Below are 23,925 nucleotides of genomic sequence, written 5' to 3' on the forward strand. Positions count from 1 at the left end.
GCGGCGCCGACGCCGCAGCTCCGAGAGCCGGCGCAGGGCGGTCTCTCGGAACGGCGCCGCCGCAACGCTGCTGTCTAGCAGGGACACCCACGCTGTCCGCCACCCCGGCCCGGCCGCGGCCTCGCGACGCGGCGTGCTGGAAAGGCCCGCGGGGCTCGGTGCGCGCGTCCCGGCGGGGCCCCGCGGAAGAGCGTCGCGGCGCCGCCGCCGCCGGTCACGTGAGCGCGGGCGGGTCACGTGGCGCCGGCACCGGTCACGTGGCGCCGGCGCGGGTCACGAGAACGCTCTCTGGCGGCGGCCGCTCGCCGCGGAGTCCCGGGTCCCGCTGGCCATGGCCAACGTCTCCAAGAAGGTGTCGTGGTCCGGCCGCGACCGCGACGACGAGGAGGCGGCGCCGCTGCTGCGGAGGACGGCGCGGCCGGGCGAGGGGACGCCGCTGCTCAACGGCGCCGCGCGCCAGGTGAGGGGCGCCCGCGGCCGAGCCGAGTGCGCGCGGCTGCTGCTTCGCCGCGCGGGCCGCCGGCCTGGCGCGCTGCGCCGCGAGCGGCACCCCGGCCCTTTTAATTTTGAGACAGGTCGCCGCTGGCCCCGACTTGCGAACCGCCCGTCTGCCCTCCCGAGCCGCTGGCTCTACGGCGCGGCCACCCGCTCCGGCCGGCTTCCTCGCCTCTCGCACTGGTCTTACTCACTGCCTTTCGCATCCCAGGATATTTTAACAGTTTAATGGCAGAGTTGCCCTTTTGGTGAGAGTGACTGAGAACCTTTCTGTGGGAATCAGTCCGGACTTCGGCGGGTTTTTTGTTGATTCTTTTTCTCTTTTCGGTACTGGGGCCGGAACCCAGGGCCTCACCCATGCCCGGCAGATGCAGTGCCGCTGAGCCACACCCCCGGCCCCACTCTGCAGGTGCTTGGCAATGACTCGTGTCTGCCAGTTTCTCTTAGTCCTTAGTTGGATTTGAAATGTGCAGCCAAGGCAGTAAGCATCAAGTGAGTGGGTGAGAATGTGCTCAACTGTCAGCACAGCTTGCGTCTTTAAATGCATCAAGTCTGAGAGAAGGATTAGTTTTATTTACCTCTGGGTCTGTCTGCTGTGCGGGTGGCATTAATTTTGAATCATTGAATTACTTGTGTTAATGGCTTGGTCTGTGTGATTATCTTTCACCATTTCTTCTGTTAGACTTGTCTGGTAAGCACTTGCACGGTGTTTAAGGGTTAGGAAGGACAAATTTAAAAAAAAAAAAAAAGCTGTTTCTGTAAACTTATGTAAAGACTTCCACTCACTTGGCGATGCATCCAACAAGGAGAATCAAAGTCTGTGGCTGGTAGGAAACAGCTCAGCTCCCTTGAAGCAGCAGCTGCTTGTGGCCAGTGATCCGAAGTGGTCAGAGTGTGGGCTTTTTTTCTAGGGATGTTTCTGAGTTTTATTTATTTTCTGTTTCAAAATAATGTGATCTCAAGTTAGTAAAACAGAAGAAAGAAAACTGAGCTGATAGGTCAAAAAAATGGAACTTTGGCAGAGGTGGAGTTCAGAGTTATTCTAGGAATAAACATGCATGGGGTTTCCTGATTTTCTTTGCAAATAGATATAGGAGTTTGTGTGTGTGTGTGTGTGTGTGTGTGTGTGAGGTGCTGATTTTTTTTTTTATTTTAAATGTCATTACAGGCTCTTTATTTGCAGTTACTATTGATTAGCTACTCTCAAACAATTTAAACTGTGTGGTTTGCCTAGTACACTGTGGTACATTAATCAGCCTCTGTCCTACTAGACAGAGGCCCAACACCCCAGGAGGGCTGTGCAAGGCACCCCACTGGCACAGAATCCTCTGGCAAGTGGAGCAACAGCAGTAGACAAAGGGGGTATGCGTTTGGGACCCTGCAAGAGTGTGAATTGCACTGTGGAGCATGAAGGTCAGACCAGTGAGCACGAGTTGGCTTTGAGTTTGACTCAGCTCTGGGAGAAGCCAGAGGACACTGGGGATCCTGTGTCCCTCAGCACGTTGGACAGGTGCAGTTTGGAGGCTGGGTGTCCTTAAATGCCTGTGATGCCTTTGCACAGGAACACTGGACCAGCTGAGGGTCCTGAGCAGGGTCTGTTGCCTTCCTGGGCTCAGTTTTCTTATCTGCAAAAAAGTTAATGAGTGTATAACCCTGAGCATGGAGCCCCTAAGAAAACATAATCTGAATGAACCTTCGTTGTTCCTAATAGTGTAAATGCAGCAACTCAAGAGTGAATTGACTTTGCAAATGCATTAGTGCATGATGCCCTTAACAGAATTTCTTGGTGCTGTTTTTCTTGTGTGTGGGGATCACCTCTGGGTGGTGGGTAGGCTCATAGCACCCCAGTGCTGCAGCATATGGGGCTTTTGTGAATTAAAGCACCAACCCAGGTCCACAACTGCCGTGGAGGGTTCTAGTGAGCAGATTTGAAATCTTGCTCTGCCTGCCTTCTGGCCTTTGGATTTTATTGCAGGGGTTCCAGGATTGGATGGTGGCATCATTGCCATCTTGGCTAGGGCACAGGTGGCTGAACATCAGGAGGTTGCTGCCATGAGCCGGGCAGACCAGGGAGTGGGCTGTTCATGTCTGGACCCCTGTTGAAAACTTGGTTCCCTCAGAACCTGTTCCCACTCCCAGACCATTGTGCCAAGCACAGGGTGATGGTAGGAGAGGAAAAGGGTGAAGTCACCCAGCAGGTCATGATCATGTGTATGGGCAGTCGGAAGTGCAACATTTCGAGAGTTTATTGAGGGAAGTCTGCTTGAGCCAGGAACAGTGGTAGCAGGGTAGAGTGGGGGCAGTGTACCTTGGTAGTGTTAGTAAATTCAGGACATACCTGCAAACTCAGTGAAACCAAGAGTCCCAGCAGAGAAGGATCTCAGGTTGGTGTGGGACTGTGTCCTGCCTTGTTAACCCTGAGCCACAGAGCACAGGGTTCGAGGGTGCTGTTGAGGAGAACTGGGGTGTGGCAAAGTGGTAGGGGAGGGTCCTCTGGTCATCCCCTTGAACTCTGCTCTCTTTTAGCAAGCACTGGTCATTCTTAGCCCCTTCCCTCACCAGCCACCTAGCCCCAGCCCCACTTTGTGTAGGGCCAGCAGCTCTTCCCCAGAAACTTAGGTGGGTTAAAATCAGCCTAGGACACAGGTATGGCCCATGGCCCAACAGGGTACAGAGCTGAGGGACACATGTGGGCCTGGACCTGGTCAAAGGGTCCTGGGAGGCTCCCAGAGGCCACAGTGCACAGAAGTGGTGAGTGTGGGCAGTTTCCACACCAGATCTGTTCCCACTGTCGCCTGCACTCCCGGCTCCTCCAACTGCTCTGCTGGTTGCAGTCCTCGACTCCTGTCATCCGCCAGCTCGGCCTCAGCGGCTTCTGCTCCAGAGGCGCTGGGCCACTGTGTCTAAAGCAGGCCTTTCCCTCTGTCCCTTGCTTCTGTCAGTTTATGCTCAGTGTTGTATGTGACTTCGTGTCCTTTCCAAGCTCCGGCTTGCTTCCTGAGTGCTCAGCGTGGAGCTTGGCAAGTGGGAGCTGTACTTCGGAGCTTGGAGTGCACAGCTGGCAGCACAGAACAGCAAGTGAACTTTAAGATTTTCAAAAAATATTTTTTAAATTGTGGTAAAAAGCATATAAAATAAAATTCAGTCCTTTTTTCTATTTAAGAGCACGATTCATTATCATCCAGTATATTCTTACTGTTGTGCAACCAATCTCTAGAACTTTCTGTGTTGCAAAACTAAAACTGTTCCTGCTAATGAACTCTTCCTTTCCTGGACAACACACTCTACTTTAGGCCCCTGGATGTGACACCAGGGGCCTTGTGCAGATGAACACGCAGTGACTGTGCTCTTGTGACGGACTCATTTCCCAATGTCACGTGCAAGGCCTGGGGAGTGGTGTGTGGCAGTGCCGCTTTCCTCCTGTGGCTGGTAGAAGCCGCTGCCTGGGTAGGGTTGTCTGCCTGGTGGTGGCACTTGAGCTATTGTGAGTGATGCTGCTGTGACACTGTAGTTCCTTTGATACTCAGTTTTCAGATCTCGGGGTAGTTAACCTGAACGTGGAATTGCTGGTTTGTAGGTCCATGTTCTGGCTTTTTCTGAGGAGTTGCTGGACTGTGCTCCACTTCAGCTTCTTTGTCTTGCACCCCCAGCAGTGTGAAGGGTTGCACGTCTCCACACCCTGCCAGCCCTCTTGCTTCTCTTCTCCTCTGCAGTGCCCTCCTGGTGAGCGTGCAGTGGTGGCTCATTGGGGCTTGGGGCACCCTTGGGTGTGACTGCTGGCCGGTGGGCGCTGATGTGTCTTCTCTGGAGAAAAGCAGTCTGTTCCTGTGCTTGGCTCTTGTCGGGGTGAGTTGCTTGATTTTAGCAGGTGATTTGCAGTACTCTTCTCTGTGTTCTGCCTGGGGGTCCTTTACCAGACACCGGGATTTGCACAGACCTTCTCCTCTTTCAGAAGTTGCCTTTTCACTCTGTTAATGTTTCCTTTGGTGTGCAGAAGTCTTTGATGTGACTTTCAAATGACTATGGCTCAGCAGCAAGTTGCAAAGCTAGGGCAGAGCAGGTCTCTGCATGCCTCACCTGGTCTCCTGCAGTGGTTGCAAGTCAGGTCCTGCAGCTGGAATGGAAGCCAGGAGCTGCTGTGGAGCCCTGTAGTAGATGCCTGTGAGCCTGCTTATTAATAGGTCTGTTACCCACGGTCAGCCTTGTCCCACCTCTTGGTGGTCACGCCCATCCCTAAGCTCTCTTCCGTCGGCCTGAGCACCTGCAGTCTGCCAAGATGACTTCAGCAGCGGGGGTGGCAGGGCTTCTTGGCAGTTCCTCTGCCATTCTCTCCTGTTAGCCTTCTGGTGGTTCATGGTTGGGGCTCTGCCTGCTGCTGCCAGGCAACAGCCTTGAAGATGTGTATTTCTGCTCACCTTATGTACTCTCAGGCCTGGGACTGTGTGGCAGGCTGGCCCACATCTGCACCAGGATGTGAGGGCACCTGAGAGTCTCAGCCTTCCTCTGCTCTTGAGGAATGGGCCCAGCTTCACAGTAGAGGGGTCCCGGGAGCTCCCTGCCACAGGGCAAGGAAGAACCTGGCTGAGTACCTGTGGGGAACTGATTTAGAATCTGCCTGCCTGCCTGTCATGTCAGGTCCCTTGAGGACTGTTATATGCAAAGAAAGACAGAAGCTCCAGGGGCCCTGGAAGCCCCTGGATGGCGACTCTGAGTTCTTTAGGGACTAAAGGCAGCAGGTGAAGGGTGGTGCCCCTGGAGGGCAGTGGACTGGGAAGGTCACGTTTTGGAAACTATTTGGGATGTGGTTTAGGGGCAAGCTCTCTAGAGGCGGCAAGCCACCCCCACCTCCCCTAGTGGGTAGAAACCTCTGGCCTGTAAGTTCCTTTTCTGCTCTTGTTTCCTCACCTTTTGGCCAGTCACCAGCTGGGATGGGGGTGGGGTGAAAGCAGGTAGAGCCCTGCTGCAGGATCCTGTGCCTCTCCCATTTAGGGACCTCTCAATGAGCCTGCAGGAGGGAGGGCTGGTCCTGGGAGCCAGAAAGGTACAGGGAGAGGAGTCAGTGGAAAATCGGCCGCCAGGATGGCTGCTGCCCAGGTGGAGACAGCTCTGGGTTGCCTAGGCGTGGCGGGGCTCCCTCTTATTTTCTCCTTGGGCGCATTTGCTCAGGCAGCAGACTGCCCACACGTGGCTTTCCCTCGGCTGAGAAGCTGGTCCCTATCCCTCCCCACCCCAGCCCTTTTGTGAATACCTGGGATGTGGTTGGGAGCAGCTAATCAAATGGTCTCAGGACAGAGGAGGATGGGCAGGAGGTGCCCTTGTGACATCCCCTGGACTGGCAGGTCTGGGCACAGCCAGGAGGTGCTTCTGAGTAGGGCGGGACCCACAAAGTCAGGGGAGTGTCACCACAAGGCATTGCTGCCCCAAGCTGAGCTGTACCACCCTAGAGACTCAGTGGGCAGGACCTGCCCACTTCTGTGCCACAGACCTTTTGGGAGGCTGTGTGCGTATTCAAATCCAAAAATGGCACAGAGAGGTCATTCTGGACACAGTGCTGAGGAGATGGTGGGAGGCTGGCCCCTCAGGACCAGGGTGAATGGGGAGGAGCAGGGCTTGTTGGCATGAGCACTGGCTGGTCTGAGGGGTATCTCCAGCCCTTTATCCTAACATGTGGTGAGTGCTGCATGTCCAGCCTAAAATAAGAGATGAGTGCTGGACTTTGGGGGGCTGCAGGGTCAAGAGCAGGCCTGGTTCCAGCAGCAGGAGGGCAGTGCAGGATGGAGATGAGAATGCACAGCATGCTTGCATGCTCACGACTTCTGTTCTGCTTTTAGTCATCTCACTCCACATCTTTCCGAACTGGACAAATGAGCAACGTGGAGCTGGACGATGAGCTCCTGGACCCGGTGAGTGGAGGCAGTGGTCCCTGCCCCCTGTTCCTGCTTCTGCAGAGCTGCATCCTGACAGAGGGCAGATGGCTCACACCTAGCCACTGTGCTGGGACTGCCTGGACAAGGTGCAGTGGGGACCAGAGGACCTTGGAGCCCAATGCCCTGGGCAGGAATGAGCACAGTGTGAGGTGCCTGTCTAGCAGTTGCTGTGGGAACATTTCTCGCAGCCCCCAACCCCTGAACTGGCAGTTTGCGCCCTGCTTGGTGGTACCTGCTATAGTTCAGATTTGTCCCTGATGGCTAGTGATGCTGGGCATCTTCTTGCACAGTTGGCCCTTTGTACATCTGTAGAGAAATGCCTGTGCAGAATCTGTGCACATTTTTAATGGATTATTCTTGTTTGTGGGGATTTTGTTTGACTGGTTTTAAGTGTCAAACCCAGCGCTTCAAGCATGCTAGGCAAGCAGTCTACCACTGAACTACGTCACCAGCACTTTTTTGAAATTTCAAGATAGGATTTGGCAAATTTTCACAGACTGACCTCAAATTTGTGATCCTCCTGTGTCGGCCTCCTGAGTAGCTGGCACTATAGGCAGGTACCACTACACCCAGCTAAAAGAGATTATTGGTGGGGGGAGTGTGGTTGCTGGGGATTGAACTTGAGGGTGCTTTACCACTGTGCTACATTCCCAGCCCTTTAATTATTTTGAGACAGGGTCCTGCTAAGTTGCTTAGGGCCTCGCTGAGTTGCTGAGACTGGCCTTGAACTCGTGATTCTCCTGCTTCAGTCCCCTGGGTCGCTGGGACTATAGGCATGTGCCACCGTGCCTGGTTTACATTATTATTATTTTTTTTTTTTTTTAGTTGTAGACGGATACAATACTTTGTTTTATTTATTTATTTATTTTTATGTGGTGCTGAGGATCGAACCTAGTGCCTCATACACGCTAGGCAAGCACTCTGCCACTGAGTCACAGCCCAGCCCCATTATTATTTCTCAATACTTGAGTTACGGGACCTCGTTCTTGTTTTCGGTGCTTGGGATAGACCCAAGGCTCCAGACGCACTAGTAAGCACTCCACCACTAAGTCATACCCCAGCGTGCAGATGTTCTTTCTGCACTTTAGACACAAATATCCTACCAGATGCATGATTGGCAAATACTTTTTCTTGCTCAGTGGGGTTTTTTCCTTTTCTTTTCTTTTTAATATTTTTTTGAGTTGTCGATTGACATTTATTTTTTTATTTATACATGGTGCCAAAAGTTGAACCCAGTGCCTCACACATGCTAGGCAAGCGCTCTGCCACTGAGCCGTGACTCCAGCCCTCAGGCTTACTTTCTCTTGGTGTCCTCTGATGCACGTGTATGTTTATTTTAATGAAGTCCCAGTAACTGCTTTGTACTGCTGGTGCATTGGGTATGGTGATTGAGAAGCCACTGCTTAAACCAAGATCCTGGAGACATGTCTGTCATCTTTTGCAGTACTGAGGATTGAATCCATCCCTGGCCCTTTTTTACTTTGAGACAGGGTCTTGCTGAGTTGTCCAAGCTGGAATCACAGGCCAGGGCCACCATACCCAGCTGCTCTTTATTTTGGATGCTCTTATAAACAGAATTGTTGCTTTCCATTGTTTGCAGTTGTTAGCTGCAAATGCGTAGGAGCACAATTGATGTTGTACCCTTGAATCTGTTTACTCATGCTTGCAGTTGTCTGTATGTGAGAAATCCTGGCAGGAACCTCCAGCGGAGAGGTGATTAGCAGTGCAAGAGCCCTGGTCCCAGCCACTTGCTGGTGGTGGGGCGTCTGTCGCCTGTGGGCTTTCTTGGGTCTGCAGCAGGTTGAGGTGCTAGCCTGCCTTCTGCTGTGTTGATGTTTAATCCAGAAGATGCTGGATTTCTCTGTCCAGACAGCCCTGTGGGCTTCAGGCTCCCATCTGCTGACACCGCGTCCTGCACGAGCCGGGCAAGATGACTGCAGATGCCGAACCTGTCTTGCCTCCCCTGGAGTCCACCTTGGTCGTGGTGTGCCTGGGCTTCTGGTGCTCAGTCTGGCTGAGGGTTTTTGTGTCTGTTCAGAGGGAACTTTGGGCTGCAGGTCCTTTGTGTTATTTGGTCTGCCTTTGGTGTCAGGATAAGGCCAGCTCTGGAACGGGTTGGGATGTGGCCCCTTGTACCTCATACCCAAAGAGTGTTTACCTTTGCCTTTTTCTTCTATAGGAAAAGGACCCATCCCACTCCTTCCCTAAGGAGATCCCACACAATGAGAAGCTCTTGTCCCTCACATACGAGGTGGGTCTTCCTCTTCTGTCCCTGCCTCCAGTTCCCTGCTCCATGCTTGGCTGCATTTGTGCCTGTCTCCCCCTTCAGTAATTGGTCAGTAATTGCAGCCCCTGCTGCCTATTCTGCAGAGCTTGGACTATGACAACAGCGAGAATCAGCTGTTCCTGGAGGAGGAGCGGCGGATCAACCACACGGTGAGCTGGGTGGGTCCCTGCTCTCCAGCGGGGCTGCTGTCTGCTGGGGCCGCACAGTGCTTCTGCTCAGCCCCTTCCCCCTCTGTTCCCAAGCATCTGGGAGCCTCTGTCTGTTCCTCTGGTTTGTCTTTGGGGGAGCCCTAAGCATGTGATCCCTGGTGACACATACTCGAAATGGCGGGAGTGTTGTCGTCCTAATCAGGAGGCTGTTCTTGAGACATCAGGTGAGGCCCCAGGACATCCGCAACTGATTGGGAACTTGTTGGTTCCCAAACTTGAGGTGCTCCATAGTCACTGAGATGTTATTCAGAGACTGAGACGTTGGTCAGAGGCTGCTCTTGGCAAGACTCAGATCCCCGAACATAGCCCACTGTGCAAGGTGATCGTCTGAGTCCCAGGAGCCCCTCATGCTGGTGCCAAAGCAGCCTGCACCAGGCATCTGGCTGCCACCCACTATTGACCATGCCTTCCTCCCAGCAGGCCTTCCGGACAGTGGAGATCAAGCGCTGGGTCATCTGTGCCCTCATTGGGATCCTCACGGGCCTTGTGGCCTGCTTCATTGACATTGTGGTGGAGAATTTGGCTGGTCTCAAATATAGGGTCATCAAGGACAGTATCCTTTCAGATGCCCAGACAAAGTGAGGGTGGGAGCTGGGGCTCGGTGGTGGAGTAGGTAGGCAGTGCAGTGGCCAGCCCTGCATGACATGGCCAGCTCCTGCTGTCCAGTCAGTGCCGTGGCCGTGCTGGGCAGCCAGCGGCATCTGTGTAGGTACACACCCACCCTGCAGTCTGGCTGCAGGAGTGAGGTGGGGCAGAGGGTGTGGGCCCAGGTAGTGCAGCACCCCATCCCTGACAAGCCACCAGATATCGACAAGTTCACAGAGAAGGGCGGGCTGTCCTTCTCCCTGCTGCTGTGGGCCACCCTGAACGTCGCCTTCGTGCTCCTGGGCTCCGTGATGGTGGCCTTCGTAGAGGTACAGCTGTTGCAGGAGGCCCCTGGGCGCTTTAGAACCAGTGCAGGCTGGGGTCTCAGCAAATGGAAGGGGCCCCTCCAGCCCACGCACCGAGGGTCCCGTTATCTGGAGACTGTTGCTTTCTGTTAATGAGAATCACGTCTGATTCTGGTTGAATTGGTGGTACAGATGGGAAACCTGTGCCACCCTGTCCCCACCCACCACACAGGCCTGACACCCACTCCTGCTCCCGTGTAGCAACTTCTGCCCTGGCATCGTCACAGCTAAACACAGGGGCATTCCAGGACCTGCAGTGTCTTGGGGGCAGGGATCCAGTCTGAGGAGAGAGCAGGACCAGCCTTCCCCTGGGCCCTCTGCATGTCCACTTGAGGGTGGCCCTCCCGCGTACTCCTCCATCCTGAGGCACCTTCCTTCCCATAAGCCCTTTGTTTCTCATCCTCATCATGGGGAAGGAAGAAATGTCAGCATCCAGAACCTTCTGTTGAGTGCAGAAAGTGCCCCATGAACAGGAAGCTGTAGTTGTTTGGTGCATGAGTGCCCTGTCCATCCTGGGGCATTCCCCCATCTTTGGGGGCCTTCTGACTCTGCCTGCAGCCCCTCCCACATCTGCAGGGCTACCTGAGAGGTTGTTCTGCACTGGGCAAGGTGGTAAGAACCTGTACCCCTGGGCAGCTTCCTTGTGGGGGCCACCTCTGCCCACTCCACTGGCTCAGCAGTACCTTCCTCTCCTTCCAGCCAGTTGCTGCCGGCAGTGGGATCCCCCAGATCAAGTGTTTCCTCAATGGGGTGAAGATTCCCCACGTGGTGCGGCTCAAGGTGAGGCACGCGTGGTGACCCAGGTGCAGCAGGTGCTCCTCCAGGGCCTCAGGTCCAAAGGCTGGTCTTGTGCATTGCCCTCCAGACCTGCCCGGTGGCGGAAGCTGGTCTTGGTACATCTTAAGTGATGCAGAGGTGCTGAGTCTGTGTGTGACTGCAGCCCCGTGGAGGTGTCTGACGGAGGACTACGGTGGCGGCGTTTCAGAAGCTGAGCAGCCAGGCCAGAGTGCTGCGCTTGGCTGGCTTTTCCCTTTCTTCAAGGCTTTCCTTGATTTTCTTCAAACTCAGTGTCCTCAGTAGCATCCTAATTCCATGGGGACTGGGCCTGTGGCCATTTATGTCTGCATAGTCACTCTTCTTAGCCTGAGATGGCCAGTTGCAGCTTCCTGTCCCCATCCCAGGAGCGGGCAGCGACCTACCCTGAGGTACTCCAGGGCCTGTGCTCTGTGGCCAAGGGGGACCAATGTGGCCATATCCTAGGGAGCAGGGGCAGTTCAGCTGGCGACTGGGGAAGCCCTGTGTTTTTGCCGTGCTGTAGAGTAGGGTCCACCTGGAGCTGCTGGGAGTGGCATGTGATCTGTTATCTACCTAGGGTGACTGGAACCTTCTAGAGAGACTTGCTGAATACCTTCTGCTAACTGGCCGACTGGGTTTAGGAGGCTTCTCGTCGTTGAGCCTGAGGCTCTGCTCCATGGCAGCCTCCTGCTCCGAGTCTGTGGGCCATGGGTCTTGTGTGAGTTGTGTGGTTTCTGACCCTCACAAGGCCCAGGAGACATGGGAGTGTGCTGCAGGCCAGGGGTCATAGTCCCCGGCCCCGCCCTCATGGCTCCTGACCTGATGTGGGGTGACTGACAGAGCATCTTCAGATGGGGGTGTGGGAGGCTGCACATCACGCAGGGTCTCCTCTGCTGTGCAGCTTGCAGAGGCTCAGGGCAGAGAGGAGTCTGCAGGAGGGGCTCCAGGAAGGAAGGACAGACGGACTCATTGCCTTGAGGAGTACTTGGGCCCTCAGGTGTACTGAGCGGGAGATGACTGCCCTGGTGTTGGTGGTGGTGGGAGAACCAGGAGGAAGCCCTCCCCTGAGGACGGCGCTGCGGGCAGCGGCCAGCTCCGTGGCTGTGGGCTGCGTGCTGAGCCTGTGACCTTGCTGCTGGGCGCTGGGCGTTCTGCCCGTGGCTTAGAGGCTGTGTTATCCTTGTGTTCCAGACGTTGGTGATCAAGGTGTCTGGTGTGATTCTGTCTGTGGTGGGGGGCCTGGCCGTGGGAAAGGTAAGTGTGTGATGCTGCCCCAGCCTGTGCCCCACCCCATAAGTCCCTGAGGCCTGCGGGTGTCCTTGAGTGCTGCTCACTGTGCTTCCAGGAAGGGCCAATGATCCATTCCGGGTCCGTGATTGCCGCAGGGATTTCCCAGGGAAGGTCGACGTCGCTGAAGCGAGATTTCAAGGTGAGCCCCCATGTGGACTGTGCATGACCTCCCTCAGCCATCTGCTGCCCCAGGCGGAGGCCCACTGGGACCTGTGGCTTGGCTCCAGAAGGGCAAAGTGAGCATGTCCTCACGTGCCTCTGCCTGAGGGGCGCCTGACCTGCTGCCAGACGAGGCAGGCACCCTTCCTTCACTTCCTTCCCTTCTCGGGCTTGTCCCTGTGGTCTCAGTGCTGTGTGGGAAGGGTCTGCGGCTCAGCCCTGCATCACCTGAAGTGGGTCACAGCTGTGTGTGTGCCCCTTGACACTTGCTTTCAAGACATGCTGGAGATGATTCCGTGTTGTTTGCCTGCAAAGTCCCTGGCATTTTGATGGGTATCACACTGAATTTCTTCTGTGAGTTAAGAGACAACAAACATTCCTATAGTGAATGGTATTTAGATGCTGCGTATCGAACCCCGGGGTGCTTTACTACTGAGCTACAGTACCAGCTGCTCTTATTTGGACAGGGTATCTCTAAGTTGCTGAGGCTGGCTTCAAATTTACCATCATCCTGCCTCTACTCCCAGGGATCTGGGATCACAGGCATGGCTGCCGTGCCAGCTGGACAGTCCTTTTCATAATCAAGGATGGTTTAGGTTTTCTGCTTGCTTGGTTTTTTTGGGGTCTCTTGGGTGTGTGACAGGCTTCCCGTGTGTCACAGGTGCTGTACACTGTGGCAAACAGACTTGGCCGTGACACGGGTGTGGGCAGCCTGCATTCTGCACACCTGCATTGCCACTCTTGGTGACTGGGCAGATGGTGGGGTCCTTCCCTGAAAGGTGTGCTCTGGAGCACCTGCCCCCTCGCCTTCCACCTTTTCCTGTTTCAGATCTTTGAGTACTTCCGCAGAGACACGGAGAAGCGAGACTTTGTCTCTGCAGGAGCGGCAGCTGGAGTGTCGGCTGCTTTTGGAGCCCCTGTGGGTGAGTGAGCAGGGCCCTCCCCGCCTTTCACCACTGTGTGAAGGGAGAGTCTGGGCTGGGAGGTGTCTGGCACTCTCGTGCCACGTCCTTGCCCTGCAGGCGCATGTCAAGCCTGGCCACTGCCTTCCAGGTGGAGTCCTGTTCAGCCTGGAGGAAGGTGCCTCCTTCTGGAACCAGTTCCTGACGTGGAGGATTGTGAGTGCCTGTTGACACCCCTCCAGGGTGCCCGGGGCCAGGTCGCACTGGCAGCCACCTCCGGGTCAGAGTGGACATCTCATGCTTGGCCCTTGGTGTCGAGCCCGACCTGCCTGGGTGGCTCCTGGGGACTGGCCCTACCTTCCCTCAGGTCTTCTGTTGGCTTGTCCCCAGTGCTTGTCCACAGCTGTGCAGGAGGTTCAGCCTGCTGGGCCCAGTGCCCTCCTGCATGGTGAGGCTGCGTGTGGGCATGAAGTACCTGAGCTCCCCGCCTCTCTCTGCAGTTCTTTGCTTCCATGGTTTCCACCTTCACTCTGAATTTCGTTCTGAGCATTTACCATGGGAACATGTGGGACCTGTCCAGCCCAGGCCTCATCAACTTTGGGAGATTTGACTCAGAGGTACCACATCCCCTGGCCCCTGCCCTCTCTGCTGCCAGATGGACCCAGCCCCTTCACTAAGGCTGGGGTGGGGACTCACCTGTGGGGAATTGAGTCTTGCTCAGCCCAGGGCCCTGTGGTGCTCTGGGGGTGCATGTGGGACTGCCCAGTAGGGCCTGGGGGGGTCCCCTGCCTCTGTGCAGGCACAGCCCACGTGTCTGGTGCTGGTGCTGGGCCACATGAGGTGCCCAGACCACCCAGACGCAGAGCAGAAACAGACCTCCTTAGAGCACCTGTGCTCCTACCGGGGCACCTCTGCGGCCTGTGTGCAAGTGTGGGAGGTGCCACGCATGTGGGCAGATGGCGTCACCAGTCCAGTGTCTTTGTCCCTCCACCACAGAAGATGGCATACACCATCCACGAGATCCCTGTCTTCATCGTCATGGGCGTGGTGGGTAAGGCCCTCCCCACAGGCAGACAGGCTGGAACCTCTGCTGGGGGCATGGTGGGTAAGGGAGGACCGTCCGCCCTGCCATGTGGGCACTGCCCCTCCTGGTTCTTCTAGAGGGGCTGGGGAATGTGCAAGGTTTGTGCATTCTGATGTTTCTTCTCCCTTGGCAGTCATGGGGCAGCCGTGGGGTTCCCTGGAGCACAGTGGGCCTGGTGGCATCCACCGTGAGGGTTCCTTATCCAGATGTTCAGGACCAAAAGTGGCTCAGAGTTTGGATTTTTTTTTTTTTTAATTTTAGAACATTTTCATGTTCGTGATTAGATACTTTGGGGAAAGGTACCCAAGTCTCAACACATAGTTCCTGTTTTGTCTGCAGATTGTGCACAGAATCTGAGGTGGTTTTGTAGGTGTTCTTAGTGTGCCTGCCTTCGGACTGTGACCTGTCCTGAGGATGTGAAATTTCCCTCCTTTGGGTCTTGTCTATACTCAGGAGTTTGGGTTTAAATTTTGTGATGAGGAACATGTTAGCTATGTTTCTCGGTAAGTCCATTTTCCTGAAAGGAAGGAGAGCCCAGAGTGCTGTGTCCCAGGGTCCCTGCTACTCTGCTTCCGGGGAGCCTGTGACGCAGGGCCTCCCCCTTCCTCCTCTTTGACTGATGTGAGTTTGCTCCGGGTTGTAGGTGGCATCCTCGGAGCCATGTTCAATGCCTTGAATTACTGGTTGACGATGTTTCGGATCAGGTGAGAAAGCCTACACCTCGGGAGCCCTGTGGAGAGCCGTGGCCGCAAGGCCTCTGAGAGTGGGTGGTTTGCTCCGGCCTGAGCTGGGGAGGGGGACCATAGGCCCGAGGCTGGAGAGCCTCCAAAGAAAATATGCAGACTCCTCCCCCGAGGGACAGCACCTGGGCAGGAGAACCAGGAGAACCAAGAGAATGAGGCCCCAGTGGGTCTGGCGGCCCTGACTTAAACACTGGTGTCCACCCTGCACGTAGTCAGCCTCTGGAGAGCAGCACTGAGGCTGCTCCTGGGCACACGGAAGCCCTCACCGCCCCGGCCCCGTTGGGCTCCAGTTTTAGCTGCTCTGAGGAAGGAGTGCTGGTGGGCACACGTGGCCAGCAGAGACCTTGGGGGCCCTGCTGCTGGGAGGAAGAGAGCTAGGATGACCTGGAGTCTGTGTGCGTTGATCCTTAAGCCTGCCCTGGCCCTCCTAGTAGGTGTCCTGGTCAGGATGCCATGCAGCTGCTGAGGGAGTAACCAGTGGGGCTGCCCTGGCCGATCCTGCAGTGATACCCCCTGGCTCTTCGCTCCAGGTACATCCATCGACCCTGTCTCCAGGTGATTGAGGCCATGCTGGTGGCTGCTGTCACTGCCACGGTCGCCTTCGTGCTGATTTACTCGTCCCGGGACTGCCAGCCCCTGCAGGGGAGCTCCATGTCCTACCCGCTTCAGGTAGGCCTGGAGCCCAGGTGGAGGTGCAGTCCTCCGGGCCATGGCAGGAGGAGCTCCCGAAGCCAACAGGCTGGTGTGCCCCTGGCCTGGTCCCATCCAGGGGTGGCTCAGTGCTGGACTGTTCTCCCTCAGTCCTCTTCCCAGGCTGGTGTGAGTGCTCTGGATGGGGCTCCAAGGAGCGAAGAACACAAACTCCCAGCCACAGAGGGGCCTCACAGGAATGTCCCTGGCCACTTAGTCATAGTAGCCCAAAGTGGCAGCCGCCCCCACGTCCATCCGCTGGCAGAGCGAAGTGCCCATCCACAGTGGATGGCATTCTCTCTTGGGGAGGGTGGAAGGGGGATGCCAGCTGCAGACAGACTCGCCTCAGAAGCGTGCTCGGTGAGAGGCCAGACGCACGGGGACTCAGACTCTGCAACTCCCCTTGGAGCAGGAAGATGAGTGGTCCAGCTGGATTCAGGGGGCGGGCAGCGGGGAACTAGTGCTCCTGGGGACAGATGTGAGCAGACTGGCAAAACTGCTTTGCTGCAGCACAGCTCTGCCTTAGCCCGGGAGGGGCAGGGGCAGGGCCAGGCCTGTGGCTTACAGAGGCTGGCATCTGACCCCTGGCCCCTGGCCCCAGCAGTGTGCTCACAGGGCCCCTGGGTCCCCATTTCCCCAGGCAGCAGGGACAGATGGCTGTCCTGCACTCTGCCAGGGACAGGGTGGGCCCCATACACAGCTCCAGGGCCAGCTTCCTCCCAGCACGCTCCCTCCGGTCCCTGCAGCTCTTCTGTGCGGACGGCGAGTACAACTCCATGGCTGCGGCCTTCTTCAACACCCCTGAGAAGAGCGTGGTGAGCCTGTTCCATGACCCGCCAGGTGTGTGCCTGCGGGGCGGCCTTGGCCCAGAGGTCCCTGCCCCAGGCTGCAGGGGTCGTCCTTGGGCAGTGCAGGGTGCTGGAGTGCCAGGGCTGCTGAGGTCACCTTGCGACCAAGCACCTGGAGGGCCCCATGGCCACGCTCCCAGCTGGATTCAGTCAGAAATCCCAGCCTAATGAGCGCCGAGTGCCCAGGCGGTTCTGACAGCAGTGCCGCATGAGCACAGAGCGGAGCCGGCACCAGGCCACCCTGAGTTGAGCGCTCAGGTGCCTGTCTCAAGCTCCTCTTCCTCCCGACTTGTCACAGGGCCAGTGTGGATGTACTATCTTCAGGTCTGGGTCTCCGTGTGGGTGAGGGGTTAGATTTACAGAAACCCTTTTAAGCGTGGGGAGAGGTGGGCCTGGATTCTTTTTTTTTTTTTTTAAGTTGTCAGTGGACCTTTATTTGTATGTGGTGCTGAGGATCTAACCCGAGTGCCTCACACATGCAAGCCAAGTGCCCCACCACTGGGCCACAAGCCAGCCCCCTGGAATCTGTAGAGCGACTGCCCCTCTGGGTGCACACCAGGCATCCTGTGCCTGGTTCCAGTGTCCACAGCTGCGTCTCCTGTAGGCAGTGCTTGGTGTGGAGTGTGGTAGACCTGTGCTTTCGCTGGCCTGCCTTCCTGTCCTGCTGGGCTGTACAGCAGCACTCTTTGCCGGGGTGTGGATAGCACCTCCTTGTCCCACCCTTTTGCCCTCTTCGTTGATCTTCCGGTCTCCATGTTCTGGCCACCTTGGATGTCCCCTCTCCACTTAGCTTTGTTTCCCAAACCTGACCTCTCAGCACCTTGTCCGAAAAGAAGCTGCTTCCTGGGACTTGGTGCTCAGCCAATTGCCAATAATGGCTCCTGTCCAGGCTCCTGTCCACCTCCCAGATGTGACATCTCAGCAGGACACATCTCAGGCACCCACTGCAGCCAGGAGGGTGTTCACCCTGTGACCCTGGCCATTTTGGACCACAGGGACTGTCCTCTGAAACCAGGCTGTGTTCAGGTGTGGAGGAAAGACCTGTCCTAGCTCAGCTGGTCAGTTTAAGGTCAACCTGATGACAAACCCAGCAGAGCCAGGAGCCTAGCTGCTGTCTCAGGGGCTTATGGGACTCCCTGTCCCAGTGAGAGTCCTCTGGGTGCAGATGCTTCTGGGATCCTGGATGTACCATGGATGTAGGGCTTAGACTGTTGCCCTGGGCTCGACGCCAGCTCTGCAGGCTCGAGGTCACTGTCCTCACCACTTCCCCTTCTGATTGTCCAGTTCCCTCTTTTCCCCAGGGAGGCAGAGAGTACCGAGCCTTCAGGAAGCCACTGGGCTTGGGTCTCAGGTGGCCTGGCTCCCTGGGTGTGGCCGCGTGGACCAGGTGGGGCAGTGCACACAGGCATGAATCAGGTGGGCAGCCAGCGGTCTTCCTCCCCCAGGTTCCTACAACCCCATGACCCTGGGCCTGTTTACCCTGGTCTACTTCTTCCTGGCCTGCTGGACCTACGGACTCACTGTGTCTGCCGGTGTCTTCATCCCATCCCTGCTCATTGGGGCTGCCTGGGGCCGGCTTTTTGGCATCTCCGTGTCCTACCTCACGGGGGCAGCGGTGAGTGGGAGCTGTAGGCGGGAGGCTGGGGCCCTGTAGTTCAGATGTTCCCGGTGATCCTGGGTCTGGGGGCCATGCCTGTGCATGCTGCAGGCTGAGGATGGTGCTCGGTGTCTTATTAAAGGAATGTGACAAAAATGTGGGAAGAGCCCAGGGCCAGAGTGGGGTGCGTCTGCCCAGGCCCTGCCAAGCAGGGCGAATCTTCCAGCCCCTCCTTCCTCTTGCCTCTTTGCCGGGCTCAGGGGTTTTTGTTTTTTGATCTGTTTTAATTTCTCTTTTCAGCTATTCAAGTAAAATTAAAAAGTCACAAGACAGACCACAGTGGTTGGGTGGTGGCATATGCCTGTGATCCCAAGGTTCTTAGGAGGCTGAGTCAGGAGGGTTTCAGTTTCGAGGCCAGCCTCAGCGACTTAGCAAGACCCTTTCTCAAAATTTCAAAAGTAAATACAGGGGCTGGTGATGTGGCTCAATGGGTAGAGCAGCCTGGGTCCAGTCCCAGCACCAGAGAAAAAGGGAGGTCCCAGCAAGGAGGCTCTGCTTGCCCCACGTCCACTGCCCAGGCTCGCTCTGGGCTGTCAGGCGCGGTTTTGCTTTCTGTTTGGCTTTTTCTTTACTCCACCCCCACCCTGGTACTGGGGACTGAACCAGGTGTGCTCCACCACTGAGCCACATCAAAACTTCTTATTTTTTATGTTGAGACAGATTCTCACTAAGTTGCCCACATTAGCCTCAAATTTGCCATCCTCCTGCCTCAGGCTCCTGAGTCCTGGGATCATAGGTGTGGCCACTGTGTCTCAAACTGAGACAGCATTTGCATGCCATAAAATTCTGGCTTTGGAAGGGGACAGCTAGTGCAGTGGATGCTTCACAGTGCCGTGCAGCCCTCACTGCCAGCTGCAGAGCCTTCTCTACCCTGTTCCCCGCCTGGCCCTCTGGATTTGCCTGTCCTGGACATTTCCTGTCAGTGGGTCATAGTGTGTGGCCCCTGTGTGTTGGGACCTACGGGAATCCCTCTGCGGCTGGGCGCTGTTCCTGGCGGTCCAGATGTGCACACTGAGGGTGCTGTGCACACTGAGGGTGCTGCGCACATTTGCAGCCTGCTCTCAAAGCACCTGCACCTGGGCACAGCCTTGTGTGTGAGCTCACTCGTGTGTGTAGGTGGTGTGGGGCACACCTGGGTCAGCCACAGTCTGACCACAGCAGAAGGTGTGTGGTGGCACGCATGGCAAGTGGGTGTGGGCACCTGGGGCCACTGGGCCCTCCGAGCTGCATCCGATGGGTTTGGATAGGAGCTTCCGCCACACAGGCTTCTCCCCTGGGTTGCCTCCCACAGATCTGGGCAGATCCTGGCAAGTATGCCCTGATGGGAGCCGCGGCCCAGCTTGGTAAGTCCTGGGTCTTGCCTGGGTGGCGGGTGGGCTCCACGAGGTCAGGAGGGGCTCCTCAGCAGGCTGGGGCTCGGCCCAGCCCGCCCATGTGGAGCTCAGCCAAAGCTGGCCTTACACAGCCGGTCAGCACTCCATTTAAAAGAACAGCTTAGACTAGGTGCGGTTGTGCACACCTGTAATCTCAGCAGCTTGGGAGGCTGAGGCAGGAGGACTGCAAGTTCAAGGCCAGCCTCAGCAACTTAGTGAAACTATCTCATTGTAGAGATCTGTGGATGTGGCTCAGTTGTTAAGCGCCCCCAGGTTCACTCCCTAGTTCCAAAAAAAAAAAAAAAAATGGGAAGCTTGGGAAGTGGGCTTGATGCAGAAGCAGTTACCCCCCTTGGGGCATGGCCACACCAGCAGTCCCCTGGCAGCTGGGTCCTGCTCAGCTGGGCCCTGCTGTCAGGAGGGTGAGGCTTACGTACACTCCCGCAGGAGGGATTGTGAGGATGACCCTGAGCCTGACAGTCATCATGATGGAGGCCACCAGCAACGTGACCTACGGCTTCCCCATCATGCTGGTGTTGATGACCGCCAAGATCGTGGGCGATGTCTTCATCGAGGTGTGTGGGCACACAGCCGGTGCAGAGGGAAGGGTCCTGGAGGGCCAGGCAGTATCTGGGCCCTGCCTCGGGGCTGGTGTGGTGTGCCCGTCAGGGGCAGCACCAGCATCCTGTGCCTGCCCCCAGGGCCTGTATGACATGCACATCCAGCTGCAGAGCGTGCCCTTCCTGCACTGGGAAGCCCCAGTCACCTCGCACTCGCTCACCGCCAGGTACGGCCAGCCAAGCTGCCCTGTCTCCCACCCCAGGCTGAAGGGCCCACAGGCCTGGGCGTGTGGCAGGTGGGCAGCGAGGAGCTGCACGCCTGGGGGACTGCTCCAGCGCTGGGCGGGGCTCCCGTTCCAGCAGTCTGTGGCATGGGGAGGTCGGGGGTCCCCAGGCTCTCGTCCTGGTGTGCCAGCCTTGTGCCCATGGAGCATCTGCGTGGCACACCAGAGGCTGTGGAGGATGCCTTGCTCACAGGGTTGGGTCCAGCCAGTGCGGTATCCCAGTGACAGGCGGCCTTCTGGGGGGCCTTCCCTGGCAGGGAGGTGATGAGCACTCCTGTGACCTGCCTGAGGACGAGAGAGAAGGTTGGCACCATCGTGGACGTCCTCAGTGATGCAGCATCCAATCACAATGGCTTCCCTGTGGTGGATGCTGACGGCGCCCAGGTACCAGGCCCTCCCTGCAGGCCAAGCTGCTTGGTCTGGTGCCTGCTGGGCAGATGCTGGAGGCACTGTGTGCAGTTGAGGGACGTGGGAGCCCCGCACTGGGGTGTGGAGCAGGACCTTACTGCCCGCAAGAGATGACTGGAGACACCTGGGCCACAGGACAGCTATGCCCACGTCTCATGGTCCTGACCTGGTGGGGTGGTCAGCTGTGGTACTGGCCACCACCTTAGTAGGCAAAGGCTGGACATGAGCCGCCACTGCATCCTTTCTCTGCTGGGGTCCTGATGGGGTCATCAGACATGGACTTTGGTGGAAGGGATCAGTTGGGGTTGCATGTCCTCTACAGCCAAAGCCACCGTCTCTCAGCACCTCACCTGCAGGCCTCATGCAGTTAGGGTGGCTCAGGTCAGGCTGCCTTGTCCCTGGTCTTTCAGGGCAGAAGGGACTCGTGCTTGTGAAAGGCCTATGGCAAGGCCAGTGTTGGGAGGCAGCTGTGATAGTGACGGCAGGTGGGTGGCATCTGGCTGGAGAGGGGAACTGAGGTCCTGCTGCAGACGTCCTGGGGCTGCTGACCAGGTGCCCCTCTGCAGGGCCTCAGGGCTGCCTCTGAGCCCCGCTTTTCTTGCAGCCAGCCAGGCTCCAGGGCTTGATCCTGCGCTCCCAGCTCATAGTGCTCCTTAAGCACAAGGTGCGTCTGGTAACCCGTTGGGGTGGACCCCTGGGGTGCTGGCCCCACATGAGCACTTGACTGGCCACTGCCCATAGGTGTTTGTAGAGAGATCCAACATGGGCCTGGTGCAGCGGCGGCTGAAGCTGAAGGACTTCCGCGATGCCTACCCGCGCTTCCCCCCGATTCAGTCCATCCACGTGTCCCAGGATGAGCGGGAGTGCACCATGGACCTCTCGGAGTTCATGAACCCCTCCCCCTACACAGTGCCCCAGGTACAGTGCAGGCCTGCATGACCTCCTCAGGCCAGAGCTCCAGGTCTCCTGGGACCTTGTGGAGCAGCCACCTCTGATTGACAGAGGCAGGGAGAGTGGGGGCCCTGCTGCCCAGGGAAGGACTGTTGCGGGGACTTGGGTCTCTGTGCCCTGGGAAGCAGGCAGGCTTCGAGAGCCCCCAAGGCTGCACACAGTGGGGGTCTGGGCCCAGACAGGCATGAGTGGGCTAAGACCTTGCCTGGATTTGGGGGTGTGGTCTCTGGGTAGAGTGGGCCCCACTAAAGGCTGTGCCTTTGCAGGATGCATCTCTCCCTCGGGTTTTCAAGCTGTTCCGGGCTCTGGGCCTAAGGCATCTGGTGGTAGTGGACAACTGCAATCAGGTGGGTCTGGTGGTCTGTCCTTCTGGGCTGGCCAGGTCACAGCACTTGCTCTTGCTTCCGTGCAGGCACGTGGGTGTGAGACCCAGCCTGACCCTGCACCTGCGTCAGTGCTGGCGCCGTGCCCCTGCTCCTCACCCTGGCCAGCCTCAGGGTCTCTCAAACCCCAAGGGCTCCCCTTGCACCAACCACGTGGGGCAGTGGGTTCTGCACGCAAGAGGGGTGCTGGCCCATGGGCTGTGTGACCTGGTGTTGCTTCTGCAGGTGGTCGGGCTGGTGACCAGGAAGGATCTGGCCAGGTACCGCCTGGGAAAGGGAGGCCTGGAGGAGCTCTCGTTGGCACAGACGTGAGCCCTGGCCCTGCCCGTGGGCAGTGGCACTCCCAGCCCCTCTGCATCTGCTCCCAGGGCCACTGTCCCCTGGCCGCAGCCTTGCTCCCTTGGCAGGGGGCCCTGGAGGCTGCCTGGGCTGGGCCCGGCCCTCAGCCTTGCAGCTCCCGCTCCCTCCTGCCTCCGGGACCGCGCGGCAGCAGCGCTCTCCTTGCTGCTCACCTCTGGTGGTGGACTGGCGAGCCTGGGGGTGCTGCGTCCTGCCCATTGTGGCTGCTGGGGTCCTGGGGGGACCAGCTCCGACGGGCCAGCTGGGCAACTCCGGTCCAGAGGACGTGGCAGACGGGCTCTGTCCCAGCGTCTTGGGAACTGAGGATCATCCTCGTGCCTGACCCCCAGGTCCTGCCACGCCTGTCACCCTGGGTTCTCCAGAACTGGGGTCACCCCACATGTGCACAGCAGCCAGGAAGTTGGGCCTTCCCACAGCATCCAGGGACTTGTTCCATCCTTTCTGACTGCAGCAGATGCCCCTGTGGGTGTCCTTCCGCTGGCCTCATGACCCCCAAGCCATCCCAGTGGCTGTGGGGTAGACCGGTGAGAACTGGAGCCAGGAAGCCCCCACCTGCCCACCCCACAGCTCCCAGCCACCTCGAGCCAGCCAGACTAGACGTGCTGGCCCTGTTGCTACAGAGCCTGCCTGTGGGACACGGAAGGGTATTTCAGTGTCCTGGCATGTGTCTCTGAAGGCCACACGGGTCCTCCTGTGGAGGGCTGGCAGATGTGGCCCTGGGTTGTGCTTCCTCCTCTGCCCTCCATGGGGTCTGGGCTTCAAGGCCTGGGTATGAGAAATAAAGGACTCCTGCCCAGGCATCGAGTGCCAGCCTCCCTGTTCAGCCCACGGCTGAACTCACGGGGCCAGGGGTTGGGCGCTGAGGTGGTAGTGTCTGGTGTGTGGCACAGACATTCCTGTGAGCTCCAGGGGAAGCTGGTGCAGCAGACTGGGTCAGGCCTGGTGGACAGGCCTGGTGGACCTTGGCGTCATCCCCACAGCAGAGCCCTCTTCCTACCACCCCTGCTCTCTGGGCCGGAGGGCCCACACCTGGGTGGGCCAGGACACTGGGGAGCTCCTTCCACAGGATCCCTCACTCTACAGGAGGCCCTGGCCGGTGGGTCAGGCGACAAGGAAGAGGAGCTCTGGGAGGGGCAGGGCTGCTTCTGAGTTTGCTCTCAGGGCACAAAGCCTGCCAGGCCCCAGAGACCACCAGGAAGCATGTGCAGTTGCTGCACGCACTGGAGGTGTCAGTTACATGCTGAGTGATATTTTGGATATATTAGGTTAAATAAAACGAATTGTCAAAACTCCGGTCTGTCCTGGCCTTCTTGGTGGCTGCTGAGAGAGCCGAAGATGTCAGCAGCCCTGAGTGTGGGGCACCTCCTGCAGCCTGCCCCTGGGCCTCTGCCCTGGGAGGTGGCCAGGACTGTCTGACTTGGTCTGACCTGGGCACTTCCCTCCATGCTGCCCTGGAATACGCCCCTTTGCAAGATGAATGCTGCCCAGTGCCCCTCAGAACCTTCCAGAAGCCGGCAGTTGGAGGCCATGCAGGGTGGGACAGGTGAGGGCTCAGGTCCACTGGCAGTTG

At 57.5% G+C, this 23,925-nt stretch overlaps 1 protein-coding gene across 4 annotated transcripts; it reads left to right on the plus strand.

Annotated features, from left to right (window-relative positions):
* Window positions 1-49: 49 nt before the first annotated feature.
* Window positions 50-23,881, plus strand: Clcn7 (chloride voltage-gated channel 7). 4 transcript variants are annotated; one of them, XM_047533252.1, is made up of 25 exons: window positions 53-460; window positions 6,327-6,398; window positions 8,602-8,673; window positions 8,793-8,858; window positions 9,336-9,471; window positions 9,723-9,832; window positions 10,568-10,648; window positions 11,855-11,917; window positions 12,009-12,092; window positions 12,942-13,035; window positions 13,166-13,230; window positions 13,515-13,631; window positions 14,011-14,065; window positions 14,742-14,802; window positions 15,372-15,510; window positions 16,278-16,371; window positions 17,825-17,994; window positions 19,328-19,379; window positions 19,857-19,984; window positions 20,111-20,196; window positions 20,511-20,637; window positions 21,266-21,325; window positions 21,403-21,579; window positions 21,879-21,959; window positions 22,221-23,879. In XM_047533252.1, the coding sequence occupies exons 1-25, from the start codon at window positions 332-334 to the stop codon at window positions 22,305-22,307; spliced, it is 2,406 nt and encodes an 801-aa protein (XP_047389208.1). In that variant the 5' UTR covers window positions 53-331; the 3' UTR covers window positions 22,308-23,879. The 4 variants fall into 4 exon arrangements, with proteins under 4 accessions (XP_047389210.1, XP_047389208.1, XP_047389211.1 ...); XM_047533253.1 differs by having other exon boundaries at window positions 56-460; window positions 9,339-9,471; window positions 22,221-23,878; XM_047533254.1 differs by lacking the exon at window positions 6,327-6,398 and having other exon boundaries at window positions 50-460; window positions 22,221-23,881.
* Window positions 23,882-23,925: the final 44 nt, after the last annotated feature.

Source organism: Sciurus carolinensis, chromosome 18, assembly GCF_902686445.1.
Source record: "Sciurus carolinensis chromosome 18, mSciCar1.2, whole genome shotgun sequence".
In the NCBI taxonomy this organism is placed as follows: domain Eukaryota; kingdom Metazoa; phylum Chordata; class Mammalia; order Rodentia; family Sciuridae; genus Sciurus; species Sciurus carolinensis.